This window comes from Dromaius novaehollandiae, chromosome Z, assembly GCF_036370855.1.
Source record: "Dromaius novaehollandiae isolate bDroNov1 chromosome Z, bDroNov1.hap1, whole genome shotgun sequence".
Classification (NCBI taxonomy): Eukaryota; Metazoa; Chordata; class Aves; order Casuariiformes; family Dromaiidae; genus Dromaius; species Dromaius novaehollandiae.
In genome coordinates this window covers 20,811,118-20,829,699 of record NC_088132.1, presented here as the reverse complement: position 1 = coordinate 20,829,699, position 18,582 = coordinate 20,811,118, and the positions used below count along the sequence as shown (strand labels likewise).

General features: G+C 39.6%; 1 protein-coding gene across 7 annotated transcripts in view; it reads left to right on the top strand.

Annotated features, from left to right (window-relative positions):
- The window catches only part of FREM1 (FRAS1 related extracellular matrix 1), a 79,395-nt gene that overhangs the window by 50,348 nt on the left and 10,465 nt on the right, over positions 1 to 18,582 (top strand). For 6 of the 7 annotated variants that reach the window (XR_003258836.2, XM_026097825.2, XM_026097824.2 and 3 more), the window contains 11 exons: positions 2,479 to 2,893; positions 4,200 to 4,401; positions 4,937 to 5,081; positions 7,390 to 7,519; positions 8,598 to 8,670; positions 11,402 to 11,551; positions 12,711 to 12,949; positions 13,691 to 13,738; positions 14,029 to 14,211; positions 14,470 to 14,595; positions 16,493 to 16,608. Coding sequence is in view for 6 of the 7 variants with exons in the window: in XM_026097825.2 (XP_025953610.2) it covers positions 2,479 to 2,893; positions 4,200 to 4,401; positions 4,937 to 5,081; positions 7,390 to 7,519; positions 8,598 to 8,670; positions 11,402 to 11,551; positions 12,711 to 12,949; positions 13,691 to 13,738; positions 14,029 to 14,211; positions 14,470 to 14,595; positions 16,493 to 16,608 (1,827 nt within the window). In the remaining variant the exon portion in view is untranslated. Of the gene's footprint in view, positions 1 to 2,478; positions 2,894 to 4,199; positions 4,402 to 4,936; positions 5,082 to 7,389; positions 7,520 to 8,597; positions 8,671 to 11,401; positions 11,552 to 12,710; positions 12,950 to 13,690; positions 13,739 to 14,028; positions 14,212 to 14,469; positions 14,596 to 16,492; positions 16,609 to 18,582 lie in introns of those variants that run through there. The other variant, XM_026097828.2, reaches the window with a different exon arrangement.

The following is an 18,582-nucleotide window of genomic DNA, read 5'->3' as shown; positions in this document are numbered from 1 at the left end:
ACCAGAAATAAACAAAAAACAAAACCCCCCAAAGTGCAGGAGAAAGGACTTCTTGGACACAATCAGCTTCATTACCTGTGAAATCAAGTGGCACACAACATTTGCATTGTAATTTTCAGCGCTATGTATATAACCAAGAGCTGTACTCCTGTCTGGTATTCTGTAGAGGATTCTGGATGAATCTTTGCTTTCATGAACAGAATTGTCCTCTGTAAATCTCTCACTTAAGTATCATTTGAGATGTCATCCAAATGACTTTACAGACATCAAAAGAAAAAAAGGTTGATTTCCTAACGAAGCAAACTCACTTCAGCTGCAATTTTTCAGACCTTTTGAGGTAGGGATAAGGTCTTAACTGAACATGTTTTGCCTTTTTTTTGCATGCTATTTATGATCATTATTCTAGTTCCATGTTTGATTTCAGCTAGGTTGCTGACAACACAACCCTTTTACCATTGGCATAATAGCATGAGGTCAGTAGAGACAGATGTCTCTAGGTTCCCAGCTGGGAATACTGTCCTCAGTAAACATATTTCTAACTCCTATACAGTCCCTGGCCTGCCTATGCTCATTCCCATCTGTTTCATGGCAGAGTGCCTGCTTACAAGTTGATGAGGCCCCAACCATCCGGCATTGGTGAGGGCAGAGAAGGGCTTTAGATGGACAGCCTGGGTGATACAGCTATTTGAACCATGCAACAACAGACCCCACAATTCTTTGAATACTCCTATGAGATATGTAGGCAAGGTCTGAGAACAAGATGAGGCAGATAATCTAAGTGTCAGCTAGTCCTCATTTCACTTACATCAAGTGTAAGCAAGATAGGTGCAAGACAGCTAGCTCTCAGATTGCCTGAGACACCCAACGGTACTGGTTGGGTATAAGATCAGCTGTGCAAGCACAGTAAGTGCAGCAAAGTGTGCACTGGGTATCGGAGGGCACGGGGAAAAAGGAAGGACAGGGAATGTGGATATTCTATCACAAACAAATTTCTTTGCAAAGAAGCCTTGGTCTGACCTGGGCCTTTGGTACTGTATTCTGGCTCAGACAGAACAAATCTGGGTAAGGACCGCTCTCCAAGCTTTTGTATGTACTGTGCAGCATATTCTCTGAAACAGAGTAAAAACCTCTGCAAAACCAAAGCTTACTTTTACATACTATAAGACGATGTGATATGAAGAACAATGAGATCTTCCTGAAGGCAATTTTTGTGTTGATATATCCTCCAAGTATTTTGTTATAAGACATGGCATGACAACATACAATATTCTTGCTTTCAAAATAAATACGCAGGTAATATCTTGGCAGTGAAACCTAGGATGAATTTTGAAGGCTACAAGATTGATTTTCTCTTTGTTTTTATGCACTACAAAACTTAATAATTAATTTCTGCAGAACATGCTGTCACTTTTATAGTAAACATCCATACCCAATTGATAGGCTTGCAACACATTTTCTCTCTAGCCTTGGATACTTTTATCTTTCTCTTGTTTAGAAAAGGAAAATTAACTCTAGTGAAAAACTGAATCTTTAATATATAAAAAGAAATATTTCTGCTTTGGAGAAAAGTATAAGAATATATGCTGCTATTAATAAAAGTTCCCAGCATGGAATAAGAACTTGGCATCTGACCCATTGACAAACTCAGAACAGAACTCTAACTCAGTGATAAATACACAGTATGGACAACTGCATTTTTCAAATTAACCTACCAGTTTGCATAATTCTGTCCAATATCTGCTGCAGAATCTTAATATTTCAGTGAATTTTTTGCTTGAGTTTGCTTGAGTGCAAGAAACATAAATCAGTCCCTTTGAATATACAGAAATTTACAGATAAAACTAGTACTTAAATAAACCTGTAAAGTATGATGAGGATGGATCTCTACACTTCTTTTCCCATTTTGCTTTTTTAAATAGTTTTGGCACTAGTGGGTATGAAGGGCTTGTACCAGCGAACAACCCTATTGTCTGGCAGACCATGTATTTATACACCTCTTCCTGTACGTTGTAGACAAAGTCATGACTTTCACTGAGCTGCCACCACGAGGTACCCAAGCGAAGATAACCTTAATGATGTCTACAAACATCTGTACCTATGCCAGAGGGTCCAAGAAACCCGTTAACCACCCCTTCATTTTAAATCTGTTCCCTGTCTATCTGAGCTGGAAGATTAGAGCAGCTCCTTTGTGACGGCTGAGACTGATGGGTATATCCTCAAAGCCACTCGCCTGGCTTTTAGTCAAATTCTTGCAGACACAGTGTCAGTCTTGCCATGACTTGGCCGTCTGCTTCCACGTTTTTAAGTCACACACCCATCTCACAGTCTGGGTGTGAGCTCAGACCAGTTGCAGTTCTCCATGTGTTCTGCAGCATCACCACAGGCACATCCTGTAGTGAAGGTGTGTATTATTGTTTCATTTCAGTACATGGTGGATCAAGAATACATGCTGAAGGCTGCCTTGCCTCTCTTTGCCAGATTCATCATCAGCAATGGACTGAGGACTAAGCATGGGACACTCACGATCTCCTTGGAGGCAGTCGACCAAGCTTTACCCACTCTGTCTAGGAACACGGGGTTAAGATTAGTGGAAGGCACTATGGCACTCCTTTCTCCTGATGTCCTGCAGCTTTCAGACCCAGACACTGCCAAAGAAAACCTTACCTTCCTCTTGGCTCAGGTCCCCCAAAACGGTCATCTGTATTATCGAGGGGCTGTGCTACTGCAGCACAATTTCACCCAGCAAGATGTGGACAACATGGATGTTGCCTATAAACATCGAGGTGGGGATTCCCAGATTGACAGATTTACATTTGTTGCAACAGATAGGACTAATCAAGGCTTCATCGTGAATGGGAGGGTGCAGATCGAGCCAGTGGCATTCACCATTCAGGCAAGTGTGGCTGCAGGCCTGCTTAAAAGAGATGTTTAGTATGATAAGGTGGAAAATGTAGTGATTTTGAGCAGGCTTAGAATCGGTACTTTCTTGCTGCAGTTAATGATCCAACTGAAATATTTATAGAGGAAAAGATTTGCTTTCTGTGCTCTGTCAATAATTAACCTCCAGAACAAATCACCACAATGCATTACTCAGGCAAAGAATTCTGTATAGTGCAAAGAAAGAGATTACACGTAAGAGAAGAAAGACATCCACTTACACTTGCAAGTATTTTCTATACAGAATTTCAATCCTAAAGGTTAGCCCAGCTATGGCAAGGAAGAAATTTCCTCCTTCTCTGCTTTCCCATTTCATCCTTTTACCCACTGATTTGCATGTGAGGGATATCAGCATGACAGCTGATCGATGTGTTGCAGGAATCTTGAATTACAGCCACTGCTTCACTCCTGCAGCCAGTCTTCCTCCTGAGATTTGTAAGATGCCTGCTCTGATTCCTCCCTCCCTTACTAGGATCTTTCTGTTTCTTTTCTGTTCTGTTTCCATTTCTTTCATTTTTAAGTTCTTTCCACTGTGTCATAGGCTCAAATGCCCTTGCTATGACTTCTTTTATGCATCTGGCATGTTTTAGCATGCAAAACAAGCCTGCATGTCAGGAGTCTGTAAGTCTCAAAATACTGATACTAACAAAGAGGCTGTAGCTCTTAACTTCTCCTGATGGCAAAGCCATCAGGTTGTATAAGGAGCAAGGAGCGTCACTGCATCAGAAAATGAGATACGGAAAGAGCAATAGCAACAACTGTTGTGGGATACTGAAAGCTAGAAGACATATCAGAAGTTGGGAAAGGTATCACAGATTCAACAGGACATTTTGGCCAGGTCTATGATTGTGATTATCATAATCCTTAGATTTCCCTGATTGTCATACTAGTCCCTGCTTGTAAAACAGAGGTGAGCGACCTTTGCTGGAGTTTTCATTTGCTACTTGGAAAAAGATATCGAAAAAGGAGAAGGACTATGGGGAGTAGGGGAGATCAGGACAGAGGTGCACAGAACTTGCTGTTGCCTTCCCCGGCATGCGCTGTATCCCTCTATGTGCAGCAAGCAACTAGGCAATCTGGACCTGGAAACCTCTCATGGGAAGTAGTACTTACCTGGAGGTTGGATTTCCTCTGGAGCAGACTGAAAGTCAGAACGACTATTGCATTCCTGAGCATGCTTTTGTGCTTTCAGTAAAAGTAGTAGGAACATGGAGTAAGCCGATTCTGTATAACAAATATACATTTCTCTAACTTTGATTTAGGTGGACCATATGGACAAAACAGCACCAAAAATTATTCATCTCCATTGCTTTACTGATGTAGAACTGCTGAAGAATGGCAATTATGGGATCTATATTACTGCCAGGTCCCTGAAGGCATCTGATCCCAATACAGAAGATGACAAAATATTTTTTAAGATTTTACGAGGTCCTCATTATGGCTACCTGGAAAATATAACCACAGGTACTGTGTCCTATAACCTCTACATTTTGTGACTTGCTGGAGAAGGTTTAAAAACCTATCTTGTTAATATTTGCTTGATAGAGGGAGCCAAATTTTCTTAGAAAACTTTGGGCAAGGTTGCAATGTGGTAAGAAAGCTTCTGTATTAAGACCTGAGTGTCACAGTAATCATGAATGCTTAAACCATTTGAGCAGATTGTTAAGAGCTGCAACTCAGAAACTGCTTTTTGTGAAGCCTGAAATACCAGCATAGGAAGTAGCAAAACTATAATATAGCATGCCTACTGTGAGCTTTATGTCCAGGAAAGTAATGATGAACACTGAACTAGGTCATCTGATAAGCACATCACTTATGTGCAGAATGAACTGGCAGGGGTTTTTAATGGGCTGGGATGTTGCTGCATAGTTATAGAAACAGATTTCTGGAAGTTCAAAGTTTTCTAAGTGTTTCACACTGTTGATAACAGTCTATATGAGCTATGTGGTTCTTGTTTAACAGCCTTTTGATTCACCTGACTGTTTCTGTTCTTTCCCAGGTGGTTTTATCCATGAAGGGTTTAGCCAAAAAGATTTAAACAGTAAAATCGTACTTTATGTCATCAATCCGCTGCAGGAAGTGAATTCAGATGACTTGGAGTTTCAAGTCACAGATCCCAATGGAAATTCAGCGGTCCCTCAAATGTAACTTTGATCTTCTGTTCTAAGCACCATAATGCACCGTGCACTTCAGCTGTCAGGCCTCTGCAACGGCTTCTGCCATAGGTCAAATGAATCACTGCTGGGTTTGCAACTCAGCAAGAGTGAAAATAGTTAGTTTCAAATACTTAAATTGCCATTTCTGTAGTTAAAGAATAAAGAAGGTTTCTCCCCTTCAGGGTAGGGCTAGTTTCAAAAGGCTAATTTCAAGTCAGACTGGGCACATTTCTCATGGTATCTGAACCTGGTGCCTTATGGCCTACAAGGCCTCACAGAAAGATAAAATGGAATACACTGTAAGTGAGAATTAGACCTATAATATTTGGAGAGTTAAGACGCTGACTTAGGGACAGGACTGTTGCTTCCTGTACATGCTCCTGCAGCTGGAGGTCACTCTTGCCCTGTGCTAACAGTAATAAGCATGGGATTACAACAAAGGGGAAACTCTTAAGCAGTAAAAGCTATGAGAATTGTATTTTTGCATGAGAGCACTGAAAGAAGAAGGTAGAGAGCACAAATCATCCTCTTTGTTGTGTACTTCCAATATTTCAAATAGGCATATCATCAAAATTTCTTTCTGACATATGATAAACCTACTGTATGAAAATTAGAGACCGGGTGATCATCTAAGCTGTACTTTGATAATAATGACCGAGAGTAGTTCCACTGCAGGTTTCTCTTTATTTCTGAAAATGGGACTGAATGTTGAACCAATTTAGTTAATCTGAAGTAAGTGAGAAAAATGAAAGCTATTTACATGTGCTAAATAGCCTATCCGCAAGCCTGGCATCATAGAGAGGGGCGAAATGGAAGGAGGAGATAGCTGGCTTCAAGCTTCAGGCCCCTCTGCATAGCACTTCCTTGTAAACTAGAGGATGGAGACAACATTTCCGCAGTTACACACTATGCCAAAAGATGTCCCTGTACTCAAACGCATCTGAATACAGCTAGCACTGTGCTCAGCTCGCTTCCCAGCTGCATCGTGTTTGCTCAGAAACACATTGATATTAAACCCATCACTAAAATGCAGCCACTACATGTGGGAAAGTATGGGTTCCTGCCTATCAATAGCAATACATTATATACTTTTAGGGAAGAACAAAAGAGAAACCACTTTTCCTATGAAAAATATGAGTTTCAGAGAAGTAGACCAAACCTATTACTTGCACTGGACTTTGGAACAAAGGAGAATTTCACTTTTAAGGAAAAGTCCAAGTGTTCAGTACTGTATTTAAAATCCGGTGACAGATTTGTTTGAACAGTTCATCATCTAATTGTCTCTGAGTCAAAAGACAAATTTGATTTGCATGTTGATAACATTCAAATTAAACCCCAGGTTTTATTTGAATGCTGCTGGACTACACCTGGCACTCTCTTTAGTAAACAGAAAACAAATCAGCTTCTAAATGGGTTGTCTTTCCCAAGGTATTAGACAATCTAGGAGGATAGGAGAGACTGTCCAGTAGTGTTAGAGCTATTCAAACCCTGAAAGGTCTAGAAGTTTGTTTTAGAAAAGTTCGATAATTAGATCTGTAATTAGCACAGCCTAGTTTCCTTCTTTCTACTGTTTTCCATTCGTCTCCGACTCTCACTGGTTTTTACTGCAGCTTTTCAAAGGGTTATATGTTTATCAGCTACCATCTGCAGTATGCAGTCCTCTGAGGTTCGGTCACATTCCCTCACGAGCAGTTCTAAAATTCACTGTGTGAGAAGTCTGGACTCAGCTGCTTTGGTGTATGAGGAGAAAGTAGAGAGAAAATTAAAATTAAGGGAGTAGGGAGAACAGTGGATACAGGCAGTGAGCTGCTGGAGCATGCACTGTACATTATAGGAGGAGGGATCCAGCTAGAGGAGAGTTGAAGGAGGGTGGGAAGAAGAGAGAATACTGCAATACCAGGGACCAACAATTAAAGAGAATCACGGGGGTGGAGGGACCCGTGAAGAAGGAACGGTAGCTTGTCTTGGCATATCTTATTTTATGGCCAAACATCTTTTTTCAAAGCTGCTGGAGAAACCTCTGCTATGAATCTCCTCTCTGGTTTTGAGATGATGTTCAGGCTTGGTTTGGGGTAGACAGGAGCTTGGCTGGAAGATTTATTAACTGCTTCTTTCTCTTTCTAATCAGCCAAATCACACAAATATGTTGATTTGAAGACAAAGACTTAGTATGTGTATTGGCTGAATCAACACTCAAGAAAGAAATGTCAGCTTACTGAACCTTCAGGCAGCAGGGGGTAGGGGCAGCAGGGGAGGTTGCTTTTTTTCACATAGGTTTTCCCTCCTTTCCCCACAGACTGGAACTAAGGTGGTCTCGGATTGAAATGCAACAGATGGAATATGAAGTGTGTGAGAATGCAGGAATGGTGTCACTGAAAATCACTAGGGCAGGACACTCTGCAGACTCTGCCTTTATTGCAGTGAAGGTAAAGCTATAAAACAAGGCTTAAATGGAAACTGAATAATAAACAATACAGCCAGTTAATTTCTTCCTCAGATTTAAAAGATATCTCAGTAATCAGCAAAAATGCCATCCAATTCAAACCAGATTCATTAGAACATTGTCCTTCGCAAAAGAGCTGGTTGATTTTCTGATAAACAGTTTTAAGGGGAAATGCTGATTAACAAAAAACAGAATGTTGTGGACCATTATTTCAGTTTTGCTGAACTTCTGTGAAACAGCAGGCAGTTTTCTCTGGCATTCTGCTCCGAAGGCTGGGTTTCCACTTTGGAATACAGGCTTTGGGGAATCCCTGATGGGTCTGGGACTGAGGAGCCCAGGAGCTATGGGAGCTTCAGCTCCACTGTGTAAACCAATGCCTGCCACTTCTCCCCATCATTTCCCTGCCGTCAGCCTAGGAAATGACCTAAGGGACACCATGACCTTGTTTTATGTCAAAAAAATAAAATTGAAAGCTGAAGATTTTTAATGTTTTTGTAAAACATGTTTTGTGCAAGTTGCCTTCACAAAATTTTTTTTATCCCCATAAAAAGGAAAATCCAAGTTTTTACTGGCTCCCCTTGCTCGCAAAATCTTCACACAGTCCCCCTCACAGTTTCTCCTGATCATAACCCTAACTAGAAACAAAGGTTTGATTTTTATTCCACCGAAGTCTGTCAGCAGAAATGGGGTCAAAGGAGGCCTCACAAAGGACCGATGGGGGAGCACAGCCAGGCCGATGTTGCAGGGCAACGACGTGCTCTTTGAGAAAGCTACAGCGTGCCTGCCCAGGAGCCAGCGTGACTGGGTGCCCAGGCCTGCTGAACAGCACTGCTGTCTAGTGCAGTCCAGTAGCAGTTCAAGAGGTCACGAGAGAAGATTTTAAGATGAGCAAACTTGCTTGATTACGAGTTTTAAACCATGAGCAAGGCTAAGTTGATGCCCAGGTTGGCATGTCTTTTTGAGACTCTGTGGAGAGACACAGCAGCTTCAGCACCCACCAGAACGCGCTGGTTTGGTGAAATAGGTAACAGCACGGCATTTACTGTTTCATTTCTTCTCAGATCAACGAAATATCTGCTGTGTTGGGAAAGGACTTTACAGTGACTCCCTCTAAACTTGTTCAGTTTGATCCAGGTATGAAACAGTGTGCTGACTAATTTTAAAATAAACTCAGTGATTGTGAAAGCTGCCATTTTGGAGGGTGAAACCTGTTACATTTATAGCTAGAGAAGCTGCGCAGGACTAAAGCTACTTGGGGTCATTTGCTGAAAGTGCAGTGGGCCTTCTTTGTGAATCAGCATCCTTATTTCTTTGATCTCTTTATTCCAGCTAAAATATCAAAAGTGCTGTAATGGTGCTCCCTAATCTCCCCAAGCCAGGTTGGGAAGGACTTGTCCTGAGATGAGCTGTGAGATGCTTTAAAGATCTGAGATATGTTAGGGGAGGTCTAGGAAGCTCCTCAAATTTAGACAAGCTTGAGAACAATTTAAGTTATACAAGGTGCCCAAGACCAGAAGGGTATAAAAGAACCTGAAAGTTGTCAGACCTCACTTCCACTTGCACCGCAATCACAACAGGAGTCTGACCTTACAGCCTTGAGGCTGTAAATAGCTAAAAATAATAGTAACTGTATTAAAAAAAGCGGCCTGATTCTTGCTGTGGGAGTATCAATACTAAAAATGAACAAAAACATGACAATCTTGAAATAAGCTTCCTCTGTTCTGCAGTCTCTATTACTGTCATGTTTCAGGTGTGCCTCTGGTGTCTACAGAACAAGTAGTACCATTCTGAAACTCAGCTTCATCCATAAAACTTGGCTTTGCCCAAATTACCCAGATTATCCAGGAATGAAAACCCATTTGCTATCACAATCACTTCCTTTGCATGTGGAAGCCTGAGTTTTTAGAACACATTTTGTAGACATGGCCTAGGACTTGAATTGAGAATATGGGCTCCGCGGAGTCTGGATGCTGCCTGCAATGCCAGCAGAGATTGTGCCAAGGCTGCCAGGAGTAAGATTTCCAGGACAGAAAGTCACAGTCTCTACAGAGAAGATAAAATATATCATCTGTGATGACAACTGACACTTAGTTGACCATAAAAAACAGTCTAAGCATGTATGTGCATCTTAAAAGCAGATATGGGAATATAAGTCAGTTCCAGCCAAAGCCCGGGGATTTTTACATTAGAAACTCAGGTTTTCTTACGCAGACCTGCATCCTATGGATGAATTTGCATATTTACCTCTTTTGACTTTGATGTAAAAGTGTAGAATAAGCAACTGTTGGTTAGTTTTCAGAGATGGATAAGGGAGGACACTTAGATAGAGAACAATAAAAAAATGGGGGAAATGAGAAAAATCTGCCCTGATTTCCATTACTTTTGGAACACATATGAAACCTCTGAAACTAGTGACCACTCTCTGAGACCGTTTATTTAGGTTTTTTTTTTTTTTTAATTTTAATTAGAAGAAGGAAGAAAGATTACAGAGATCATTGTAAAAAATATTTCATATCATGCCTACCTGTGATTCCAGCTCTCTCTCCAGCTTCCTTAATGCATCACACACTCAAGCTTTCAGTCTTTGGACTGAAATGGCAGGAGATTATTGCAAAGACATTTTTTTGTGCAAGGCCATATACTAGAATTTTCCTTCTCTGCTCTTCTTCTCCAAGCACAGTATAGGCCAAACTACTGTTACTGCCTTTCTGATTATGGTGGAGAGCCACATGAAGAGTAACCATGACTGTGGGTAAGAGAGATGCACACTGTACCTCTTCCCAGCTGAACCACCTCAGTTCCCTAACACAGGCTTTTTAGGTAGCTCTCTTTGAGGGCACTCTGTTTAGGCTTGACCTGGAAGGATTCCTCCAAACTCTTACATCCAGGACATCAATTTCTTAGGCCTTAGCTTGAGAGTTTTGATGTTTATTAGTTAATAGTGGCCTGTTTACTAAGGCTGATAGGTTTGTTTTATAAATAAACTTCATCTATGCCAAATGACTGTACTGATTTGAAATCAATAAATTTCAAATGAAATTTAGGAGCAGAAGATCCTACTCCAGTTAATGGGTCTGTTTGTACTGAGCTCATGATTTGGCAAGACAGTTACAGCTGAGAGGCAGCAAGGAAATGGAGCTTAGGAGAGCTGGCAGAATGATGTAGGAAAATCTTTTTACAAAGTCAAATGTGTTTTTGATGTTAACTCGGGATGTTAATGCTGACTTTGTGATGCAAAAACAGTTCTCAAGATGTTTCTATGACAGCAATGTCTATATTGAGATGTTTCTCTCCTGAAGCATCAGACTATACCCAAAGAAATTCTGAAGCCTTTCAGCTAATAACCAACCTAGTTCTTTATCTTGGAATGATCTTTTCTCATTTCCACTAACATAAATCTGAACTAACCTAGTTAAGACTAGCAACTGAGTCAAAATTTTGTAACTAAGTACAAAATATGCATTCTAAAAATTTGTAATTAGAACCAACATATTCATTGCTCAATATGCAAATATTTTAAATAATTGCTCTGTCTCTAAAATTCAGTTTTCAAGATGATGCTTTATTTCTTCCTTAAAATTGCAATGGAAGCCCTAAATATATGTATTGTAGCCATCACCTCCCATGTTTAAAGCAACTTTTTGTCATGGTGTATGCATTTGATCTGAATCATCATTCTCTGGGAACAAATTTGGTCTTAATGTTATTTGGGAGAACAGCAGGAGTCCAGTCAGTTGGTAGGAGCACAATAGCATACACAAGCTAGTCCATTCTAACTGTAGACATGTTAATTAATATATTTCTTTGACACCCAGATTGATTGAAATAGCAATTAAAGAGTAATTAAAATGTTTATTTCTGTTAGGAATGTCAACCAAGATGTGGAATATAGCAATTACCTATGACGGATTAGAGGAAGATGATGAAATCTTTGAAGTAGTTCTGAGCTCCCCTGTGAATGCCATTCTTGGCACCAGAACAAAAGCTGTAGTGAAAATTTTGGACTCAAAAGGAGGTATTTCTTTCAATCTTCATCTTCAAAATCTGGAACAATCTTGGCTGAGTAGCTACTTCTTTTCAGCAAAAAATGTTGTTGCTAACACTTACCTTCATATCAAAATGCACAGTTTCTTTTTAGAAAAAGCAAGCTTGACAGCTGCAGACCCGTTATTCTCTCTCAAAACAATGTTTCTCATCTTAGGAAATGGTGCATGGAGAAAGCAACAAGTAAAAAATGGGAAGGGTGGAGGCAGAGAAACAGACCACTTTTCATAATGACAAGATTTCAGTTCTCATTTATTAAAAAAACAAATCTGGGTCCACTAGAATTGTTTTTTGGTGATTGTGTAAGAGTTGTAACACTGTTATACAATTTATTTTTCTCTCAGAAAACTAATAATTAAACCCTGCCCTTAAAAATAATTTTTGTAATGTTCTACAAACACAGTTCACAACATTACAGCATACAGCAGTGATTATTACAGAGTTTAGGCCATTATTTCCTCATTGTTGTTGTGCTTTTTAGTGATCAACTGTGGCATGCCTTAAAGTTGAAACAGTAGAAAAATACAAATAATCAGCAAAGCAGTTGAGCCCTCTGAAAGCTGAAGAATTTTTTCCTTTCTGATGCTCAGTGAAACAGTATTTTAAATATATGTTACGATAAATTAGGCTTCATTTTACAAAAACTCCATTAAAAAGTTTATATATGGTTTATCTTTAATGCTGATGATTTAAATTAGGAGTTGACACAACTAGTGTGGAAGAACAACTGTACCCTGAGTTTCTGCAGAGAAACTTGGCGGGACAAGATAGAATAAAATCAACATTAGTTAAATATATCTCTCCCTGTCCAAAAAAATCCAACCCCAAACCACAATTTATGTATAAAAATTTCTATCTTCAGGAGATACTCAGTAGAGATTCTGATCAGCGGCGAGATGGATGTATTACGTGCAATAACATATATGTACAGGTAGTAGTTGCAGAGACAGTTGTAGTTGTAATTAAGCAAACCACCTAAATGAGGATGGCTGAACAAATAGCAAATCAACCACATCAAGTGAAAAAATCATCCAACTTTTAATGACAAGCTGTTTCCATGCCCATGTCAATATGACCACTTATCTGCTCATGGAGTTAGAACTGACCATCTGCCATTTTTATGCTTTCAGGTCAGTGCAGCTCTTTCCATTCCTCTGGCCAAAATAAGCGTGACTTCTGGGGAAGAGGCACGCTGTTTCCAGTTTCCTCAGGCTCCTCATCACCTTCCAGGCCTGGCAGCATTCACTTGGAAGGGATCCCACCATCTCCTTCCAGAGGGATGGCAGAGCATAGAGGGGACGTGCTGCAGGAACACAGCTTGGCAAATCGGTCAAGGACCAGGCTAAGAGTGATTGGAAATGGCAGAATAGTAAGACACTTCTATTGTGCAGTGATGGACTGATTTGAGCTCTTTGGGATTTGACATCTTCATTTAGTTGCCATATTTTAGTCGTGATCCCACTAACTACACAGTAACCATAAAATACCCAAGTTTGCTCTAAGACAGACTTGAGAACTATTGGAAAAAACTGAAAAAAAAAGAAAAATTCCTGATTTTGAAGATGTATGTGTGAGAGCAAGGAAGGAAAACTGAGTTGGGGAAGTCTCATCAAGCAACTAATCTGAGTAATTATGCAGTTTCTAATCCTGTCTAATCTATGGGTCTGCTAGAAGAAAGAAGCAGGGTTTTGTTGAAGTCATTGAAGCCAGGGCGAACGTACAGAAGCTGTGCACCTGGTGCTGAAGTTGTAAAGCTGAAAATACAGTTAGTTTAAACAGGGAACAGTTACTTAAAACTTGCCTGCTGAGTTCCCTCTCTAAACTAGTTTATGCTAGTTTAATTAAGTGGTTTTGTAACATTCCACTATGATCTTAAAAGATCATGGAACCTGTGCAAAGACACTTTTAATGAGTGATTTTTAATGGCTGTTTTCAGGGGTCATCTGTTTCCAGTCTCAGAGAAAAAGAACTAAAACAAGAATATGAACAAGAACAAGATATGTTCTGCATGACTTGATAGCCTAGATTATGCAGTAAATCTTACATACAGTTGTTTTGTTTCTACAATGCATGAATCAGCCCATCTCATTTTGCTATTCTACCTTTTCAGGTTCATCCCTCATCTGTATTTAGAAATGGAACCGATGTGGTTTTCAAAGTAAGAGTATTATGAGTATTTGTTCATTCATTTCTGACTTCTTCCTGATTGTGTTCTTTCCAAGTCCCATGTAGAGCAACTTATTAATAATTCATTCATGACCAACATTTTATTGTTCGATGTATCTCTCTTTCTCTTTGGTGTCATTTCCCCTTGATTTACAACAATTTATTTTTTAATTCCTTTTTATTTTTTATGGTGTTTATTTAAGATTTGCTGATAAATGGTATCTGTCTCTTTTCCCTCTCCTATTATGTGTGTGTGCATGTATGTGTTACTGTAAAACCAAGTATCATGGGATGGTATCGCTCAGAATAGAGGAAGACTCCTCATCAGCTAAAGCAAACAACAAGGCTGAAGTGTCAGTAATTAACCAAGCACAACCACAGATAGATACAATCGCCTCTAGGAAGACGGAAATCCCACAAGCTGATAAGGCAGAACTGGCATCTGAACCGAGCTCTAGCCATCAGGTATGAAACCTTTTGTTTCATAGACATTTTCACCATGTTTTCAGTCATGCTGTTTTCCAAAATGATTTAACACCTCTGAGATCTGAGGCCTAACTCTTCCCACTCCAAAACTGAGTTTATCCAACACACAGATAAATTAACAACTCAGTCCTTGTAGAGTTTTCATGTCATGAAGAGCCATTTCATCTGTTCCATGTAGCTTGTTTGGTTTTTGTAATTATTTTGTTTCAAATGTTCAGACATTGTTCCATTTTCCAGGACCTTTACTCCTTTCCAAAGGTGTGTACACCAGATTTAAAGGGGCTCTTGCATTATGAAGAAAGCACTCAAAGGCTGTATCAGTGTAATGGAATAATATGGAAGTCCTGGAAGTCCCAAAGCAAGGTAAAAATGCTGCCATTAGCATGCATCTAAATCAAAGCACATGCTGCTAAAAAAGCTCAACAGAGCAGTAACCACTTATAAGCCAATCTTTAGTGTTCTTCAGGAAAAATATAATCTTCAGTTAATTATTTGGTGCAACTTGGGAAAAAACTCATTCTCTTTTATCTTATTAAAGAAACAGTGGTCTATAGGAGCCTGTGCTCTCCCTACTGTTAAATTCTATAGTCACTATCTACAAATGATTTTGGATTTTGGTATTTTTGTGTGTGTTTCCCTAGTACATTCAGTTTATGTTTTACATGTATAAAAGTGACAATTTTAACAAGTTTTTCACTGAAAGGAACTCAAGCAATCTACTGTGATGGCTTTAAACTTCCTTCCAACCTAAGTTTCATTAGGCTCTTCATTCTTGACGAATCTCAAGAATGTGCACTAATTCAGCACTTGAAATCCCAAGAGTTAGATTCTGAAAAGCTGACATGAAGTGTGTGCTTGTTTGTATATACACACAAACACATAATCTGTAATCTCTAACCATACAGATATATCTATAACCCCATATACAGCCTGCTGCATTAGGGATGACACACTGCTGCATTAGGGATGCTGTAGGTTGATTTGGTAGCCCAAAGCAAATATCTCCAAATATGCTCCTGCTTTCTATAAGAAGAATCTCAAATTTTGGGAAGAAGTGGTAATTACTTCTCCTGTCAGACCCTATTTTTTTCTTTTTGTAGAAGGTACTGCTGGAGATTCTTCACCCATCTGGTTCCTTGAAACCTGTAGATAGTCAGTATGGATCTCAAGATTTATTTAGAGAAATATTTAGAATGAAATGGTTCAAATGAAGTTTGAATGGAAATGGTGTCTAACACCAGAAGGAAGAGCAGAAAAAGTGTTAAAATAATAGTAAGTATTGATAATGAAGTATTCTTCATTATTCAGTTCCCAGAATCCTGCTCTAAGGACACCACTCCCAGGCATAAAATGAGACATGTGTTGCTTATGTCCAGACCAGAAGGCCTGCACCCTGATATGACCACAGCACAGATGACTTGTCAGTGAAAAACCCTGCATCCTAGAAACAGGAGCATGGCAACAAGGTTGCAGTCTATCATATATGCCATTCCTTTTCCTGTTAGCTCACAGAGAAAACAGGCAAATATTTCTAACAAACAAGGGAAAACAGACAATCAGTTGCAACCTCGCCTAGATTTATGGAGATAACAATGAGCAAGACTCTGAAGCAAAGGGCCACCCTGTAACAACTACTGACTCTGCAGGAGACAAGAGGGTTGTCCAGAGTCAGGTTTGCAGGCAGCAAGTGAGAAGATCTCCAGAGGTGTGATGAGGGCCTGATGGCTGGGGCTGCCTCTCATCTGTGTCACACACAGGTGATCCTGCCAGACTGCTGGGCACAGATGTCTTGGTGCTTGTGGGAATGTGGGCGTGAGAGAGTGAGTGAACGAAATCTATTGGAGAATGAGTGTGAGTAACTAAAACCAACTCAGTTAGGGATTCTGTAAATATATATCATCCTCCCCTTCCTTAAGATCCCGTACTGAATTTTGTTACACTAAATTCCCTACATAGACTGTGGGAGCCAGAAAACAGCATCCAAACCAATGTTCTCTTTCAAGAGGATTTCTGAATCTGAAACCATGTGGAATTAGCCTTAAATCAACACTTATTAAAAGCTGTAGGTTCCTCTGGCAGGCATGTATTCCTTTACTTTTCTTAAGCAATGCTTTAGTTTATCATATATACCAAAGTCAGAATTCAAGAGAACGCTTGAGAAGCCGTGAGCAGCACCTCCAGCCTTGAGCCTGATTATTAGTGTGCAGAACTAGGTCACTGCGAGTAGGAGCCTATTTTGCCTTTTCATCTTTTATTTCAGGAAGTGAGTACGAAAATATGTCCTGCTGGATGGAGTCATCATGAGGGTAGCTGCTATTTCCTGGTAGTGAATCACAAGGTCACCTGGAATACCGCTGCTCGGGCTTGTAGAGAACAGTAAGAGACTTCTCCAAACAAATGTGTTTGTTGTGCACGGGGTGCTCCTCTAAACTGAATGCTGTTATGGCTGAGTTCATTATCAGAAGCCCCACTTTGGTTGTGCTGCACAGCACAAAAAAAAAATAAAATAAAGAAAATGTAACAGGCCCTGGGATTCTGACCCAGTGGAAGACATAAATGCTATCAGTCTCATAATGTTTTGGGTGCTTATCCTACCATATTTGTAACATGAATTCCTGAAACTGTCCAGCTGCAGTGAGGTTGCTTCCCAAAGGGAGAGGCATTAATGTTAGTCTGGGAGAAGAGGAACTGAGCAAAGACTCAGTCTTTCATCTTCTGTGACCAACCACTTTCTTAGTTCTGTCTCCACGTGATACAGCACAGCACAATGTTGCCAGCTCCTGTGTGCTTCTCAGTATTTGTCTGAAGACTCAGCTCCTCCGAATCTTTAACTATTTGAAAACTTTAACTTTCAAAAAAAGTACATTTCTGTCTTTCATGGATAAATAAAAGCTAAAATAAATAATAATAATTATCTCAAAGTAGGAGGCAAATAGAAAACCCAACATTCCAGTCAGTCTTGCTTTTTGGAAGTCTGCTTTGTGATTTTCTTTTATCAGAACTAGCTTGGGAATGCCAGCCATGGCTGATGGAGCTTGCAGTGGGATCATGCATGTTCTGTACCTTGTATTGCATTTTGGTGAAAGAAGAGCACCAGGTTTTAGAACAAGTTGAGTCATAGGAAGTCCTTCGATGGACCCTTCCCCTTTCTCCGTGAAAAGAAAATTGAAACAGGGAAGAGATGGAGATGAAAGAAACAATATATTCGAAAAGCGTTTTAAGAATCTGAGGGCAACATGAAGTACAGACAAACATACGTAACAAGCCTTTATTTATTCCAGTCAGTTGTGACAGTTTATTTTGTTCTGCTAACATGCAAAAGGAAAGTCTAAATTCTTGCATCCCCCAGATGATGTCACCTACTCTTACAAAAACTTTACTTTCTGTTACCTGCTGTTGTGAGCTTGCCAAAAATTTCACAGTTCACTATTTGTTTTACTTAAAGTTTCAGCTCCTGAGATGGTTATATTTCAACTGCTTTTATTCTGATACTGCCACAGACAAAGCTGTCAATTGTGAATATCCTAATATTTTTCCTAAAGGCTTCAACATTCAGTTGAGCCCTTGGGAATTCTCACTGAATTGGTTGTATGTCCATTTACCAGCAGGTATTACCCATTTCCAGAAAGAGTGTGTTCCTGGGGACACATACTATTTGTAGGAGATAACTTCCTGCTGAAAGCTATAGTGCGTACTATAAAAGTTAAACTGAGTGACAGTGTGAAGCACCTATGCAAAGAGTCAAGGCATATCACTGAATCCGCATGCAAATGAATCCTAGCGATAATTTAATTAATGTCAAATTACTGCAGACTGAGGAAGCATTATCATAGTAAATGGAATCCATTTACTCCATCTGGAATTGGTTTACAAAAGCACAACCCCAGGCACAAACAAGGTTATATTCATTTAAAGTGCTACTAGAAGATAATTTAATACATTTCATTTTGCTTCTTTTTTTCTCCCCCCAGCTTTGGTATTTCTGTAATTAATACTTCTACTGTTGGCAATTAAATGGCTTATATTTTCCAACAAGCAATTGAAATCAGCATGGAGGCAGCTCCTTAGTTTTTTATAGCAATAGAGAAGTTAGATACTAAGTGAAAAGATCAGCCAATTTCACTGAAAAATAAGAACCATTTTCAACTACATAAGCTGCTTTATTTCCAGTTTCTATTCAACATTCTTGCTGGACTTTTGTTATGAAATATAAAACACAGGAAAAAAGCATAAACAATGTTAAAAATTGCTTCAGTAGCAGTCTCCAACCAATCAGCTTTCAATCCTGTTAGAGAAAACCCTGTTACCCTGAGATGATGGACTCGAGACCAATCAATTCAGTAAAAGCAA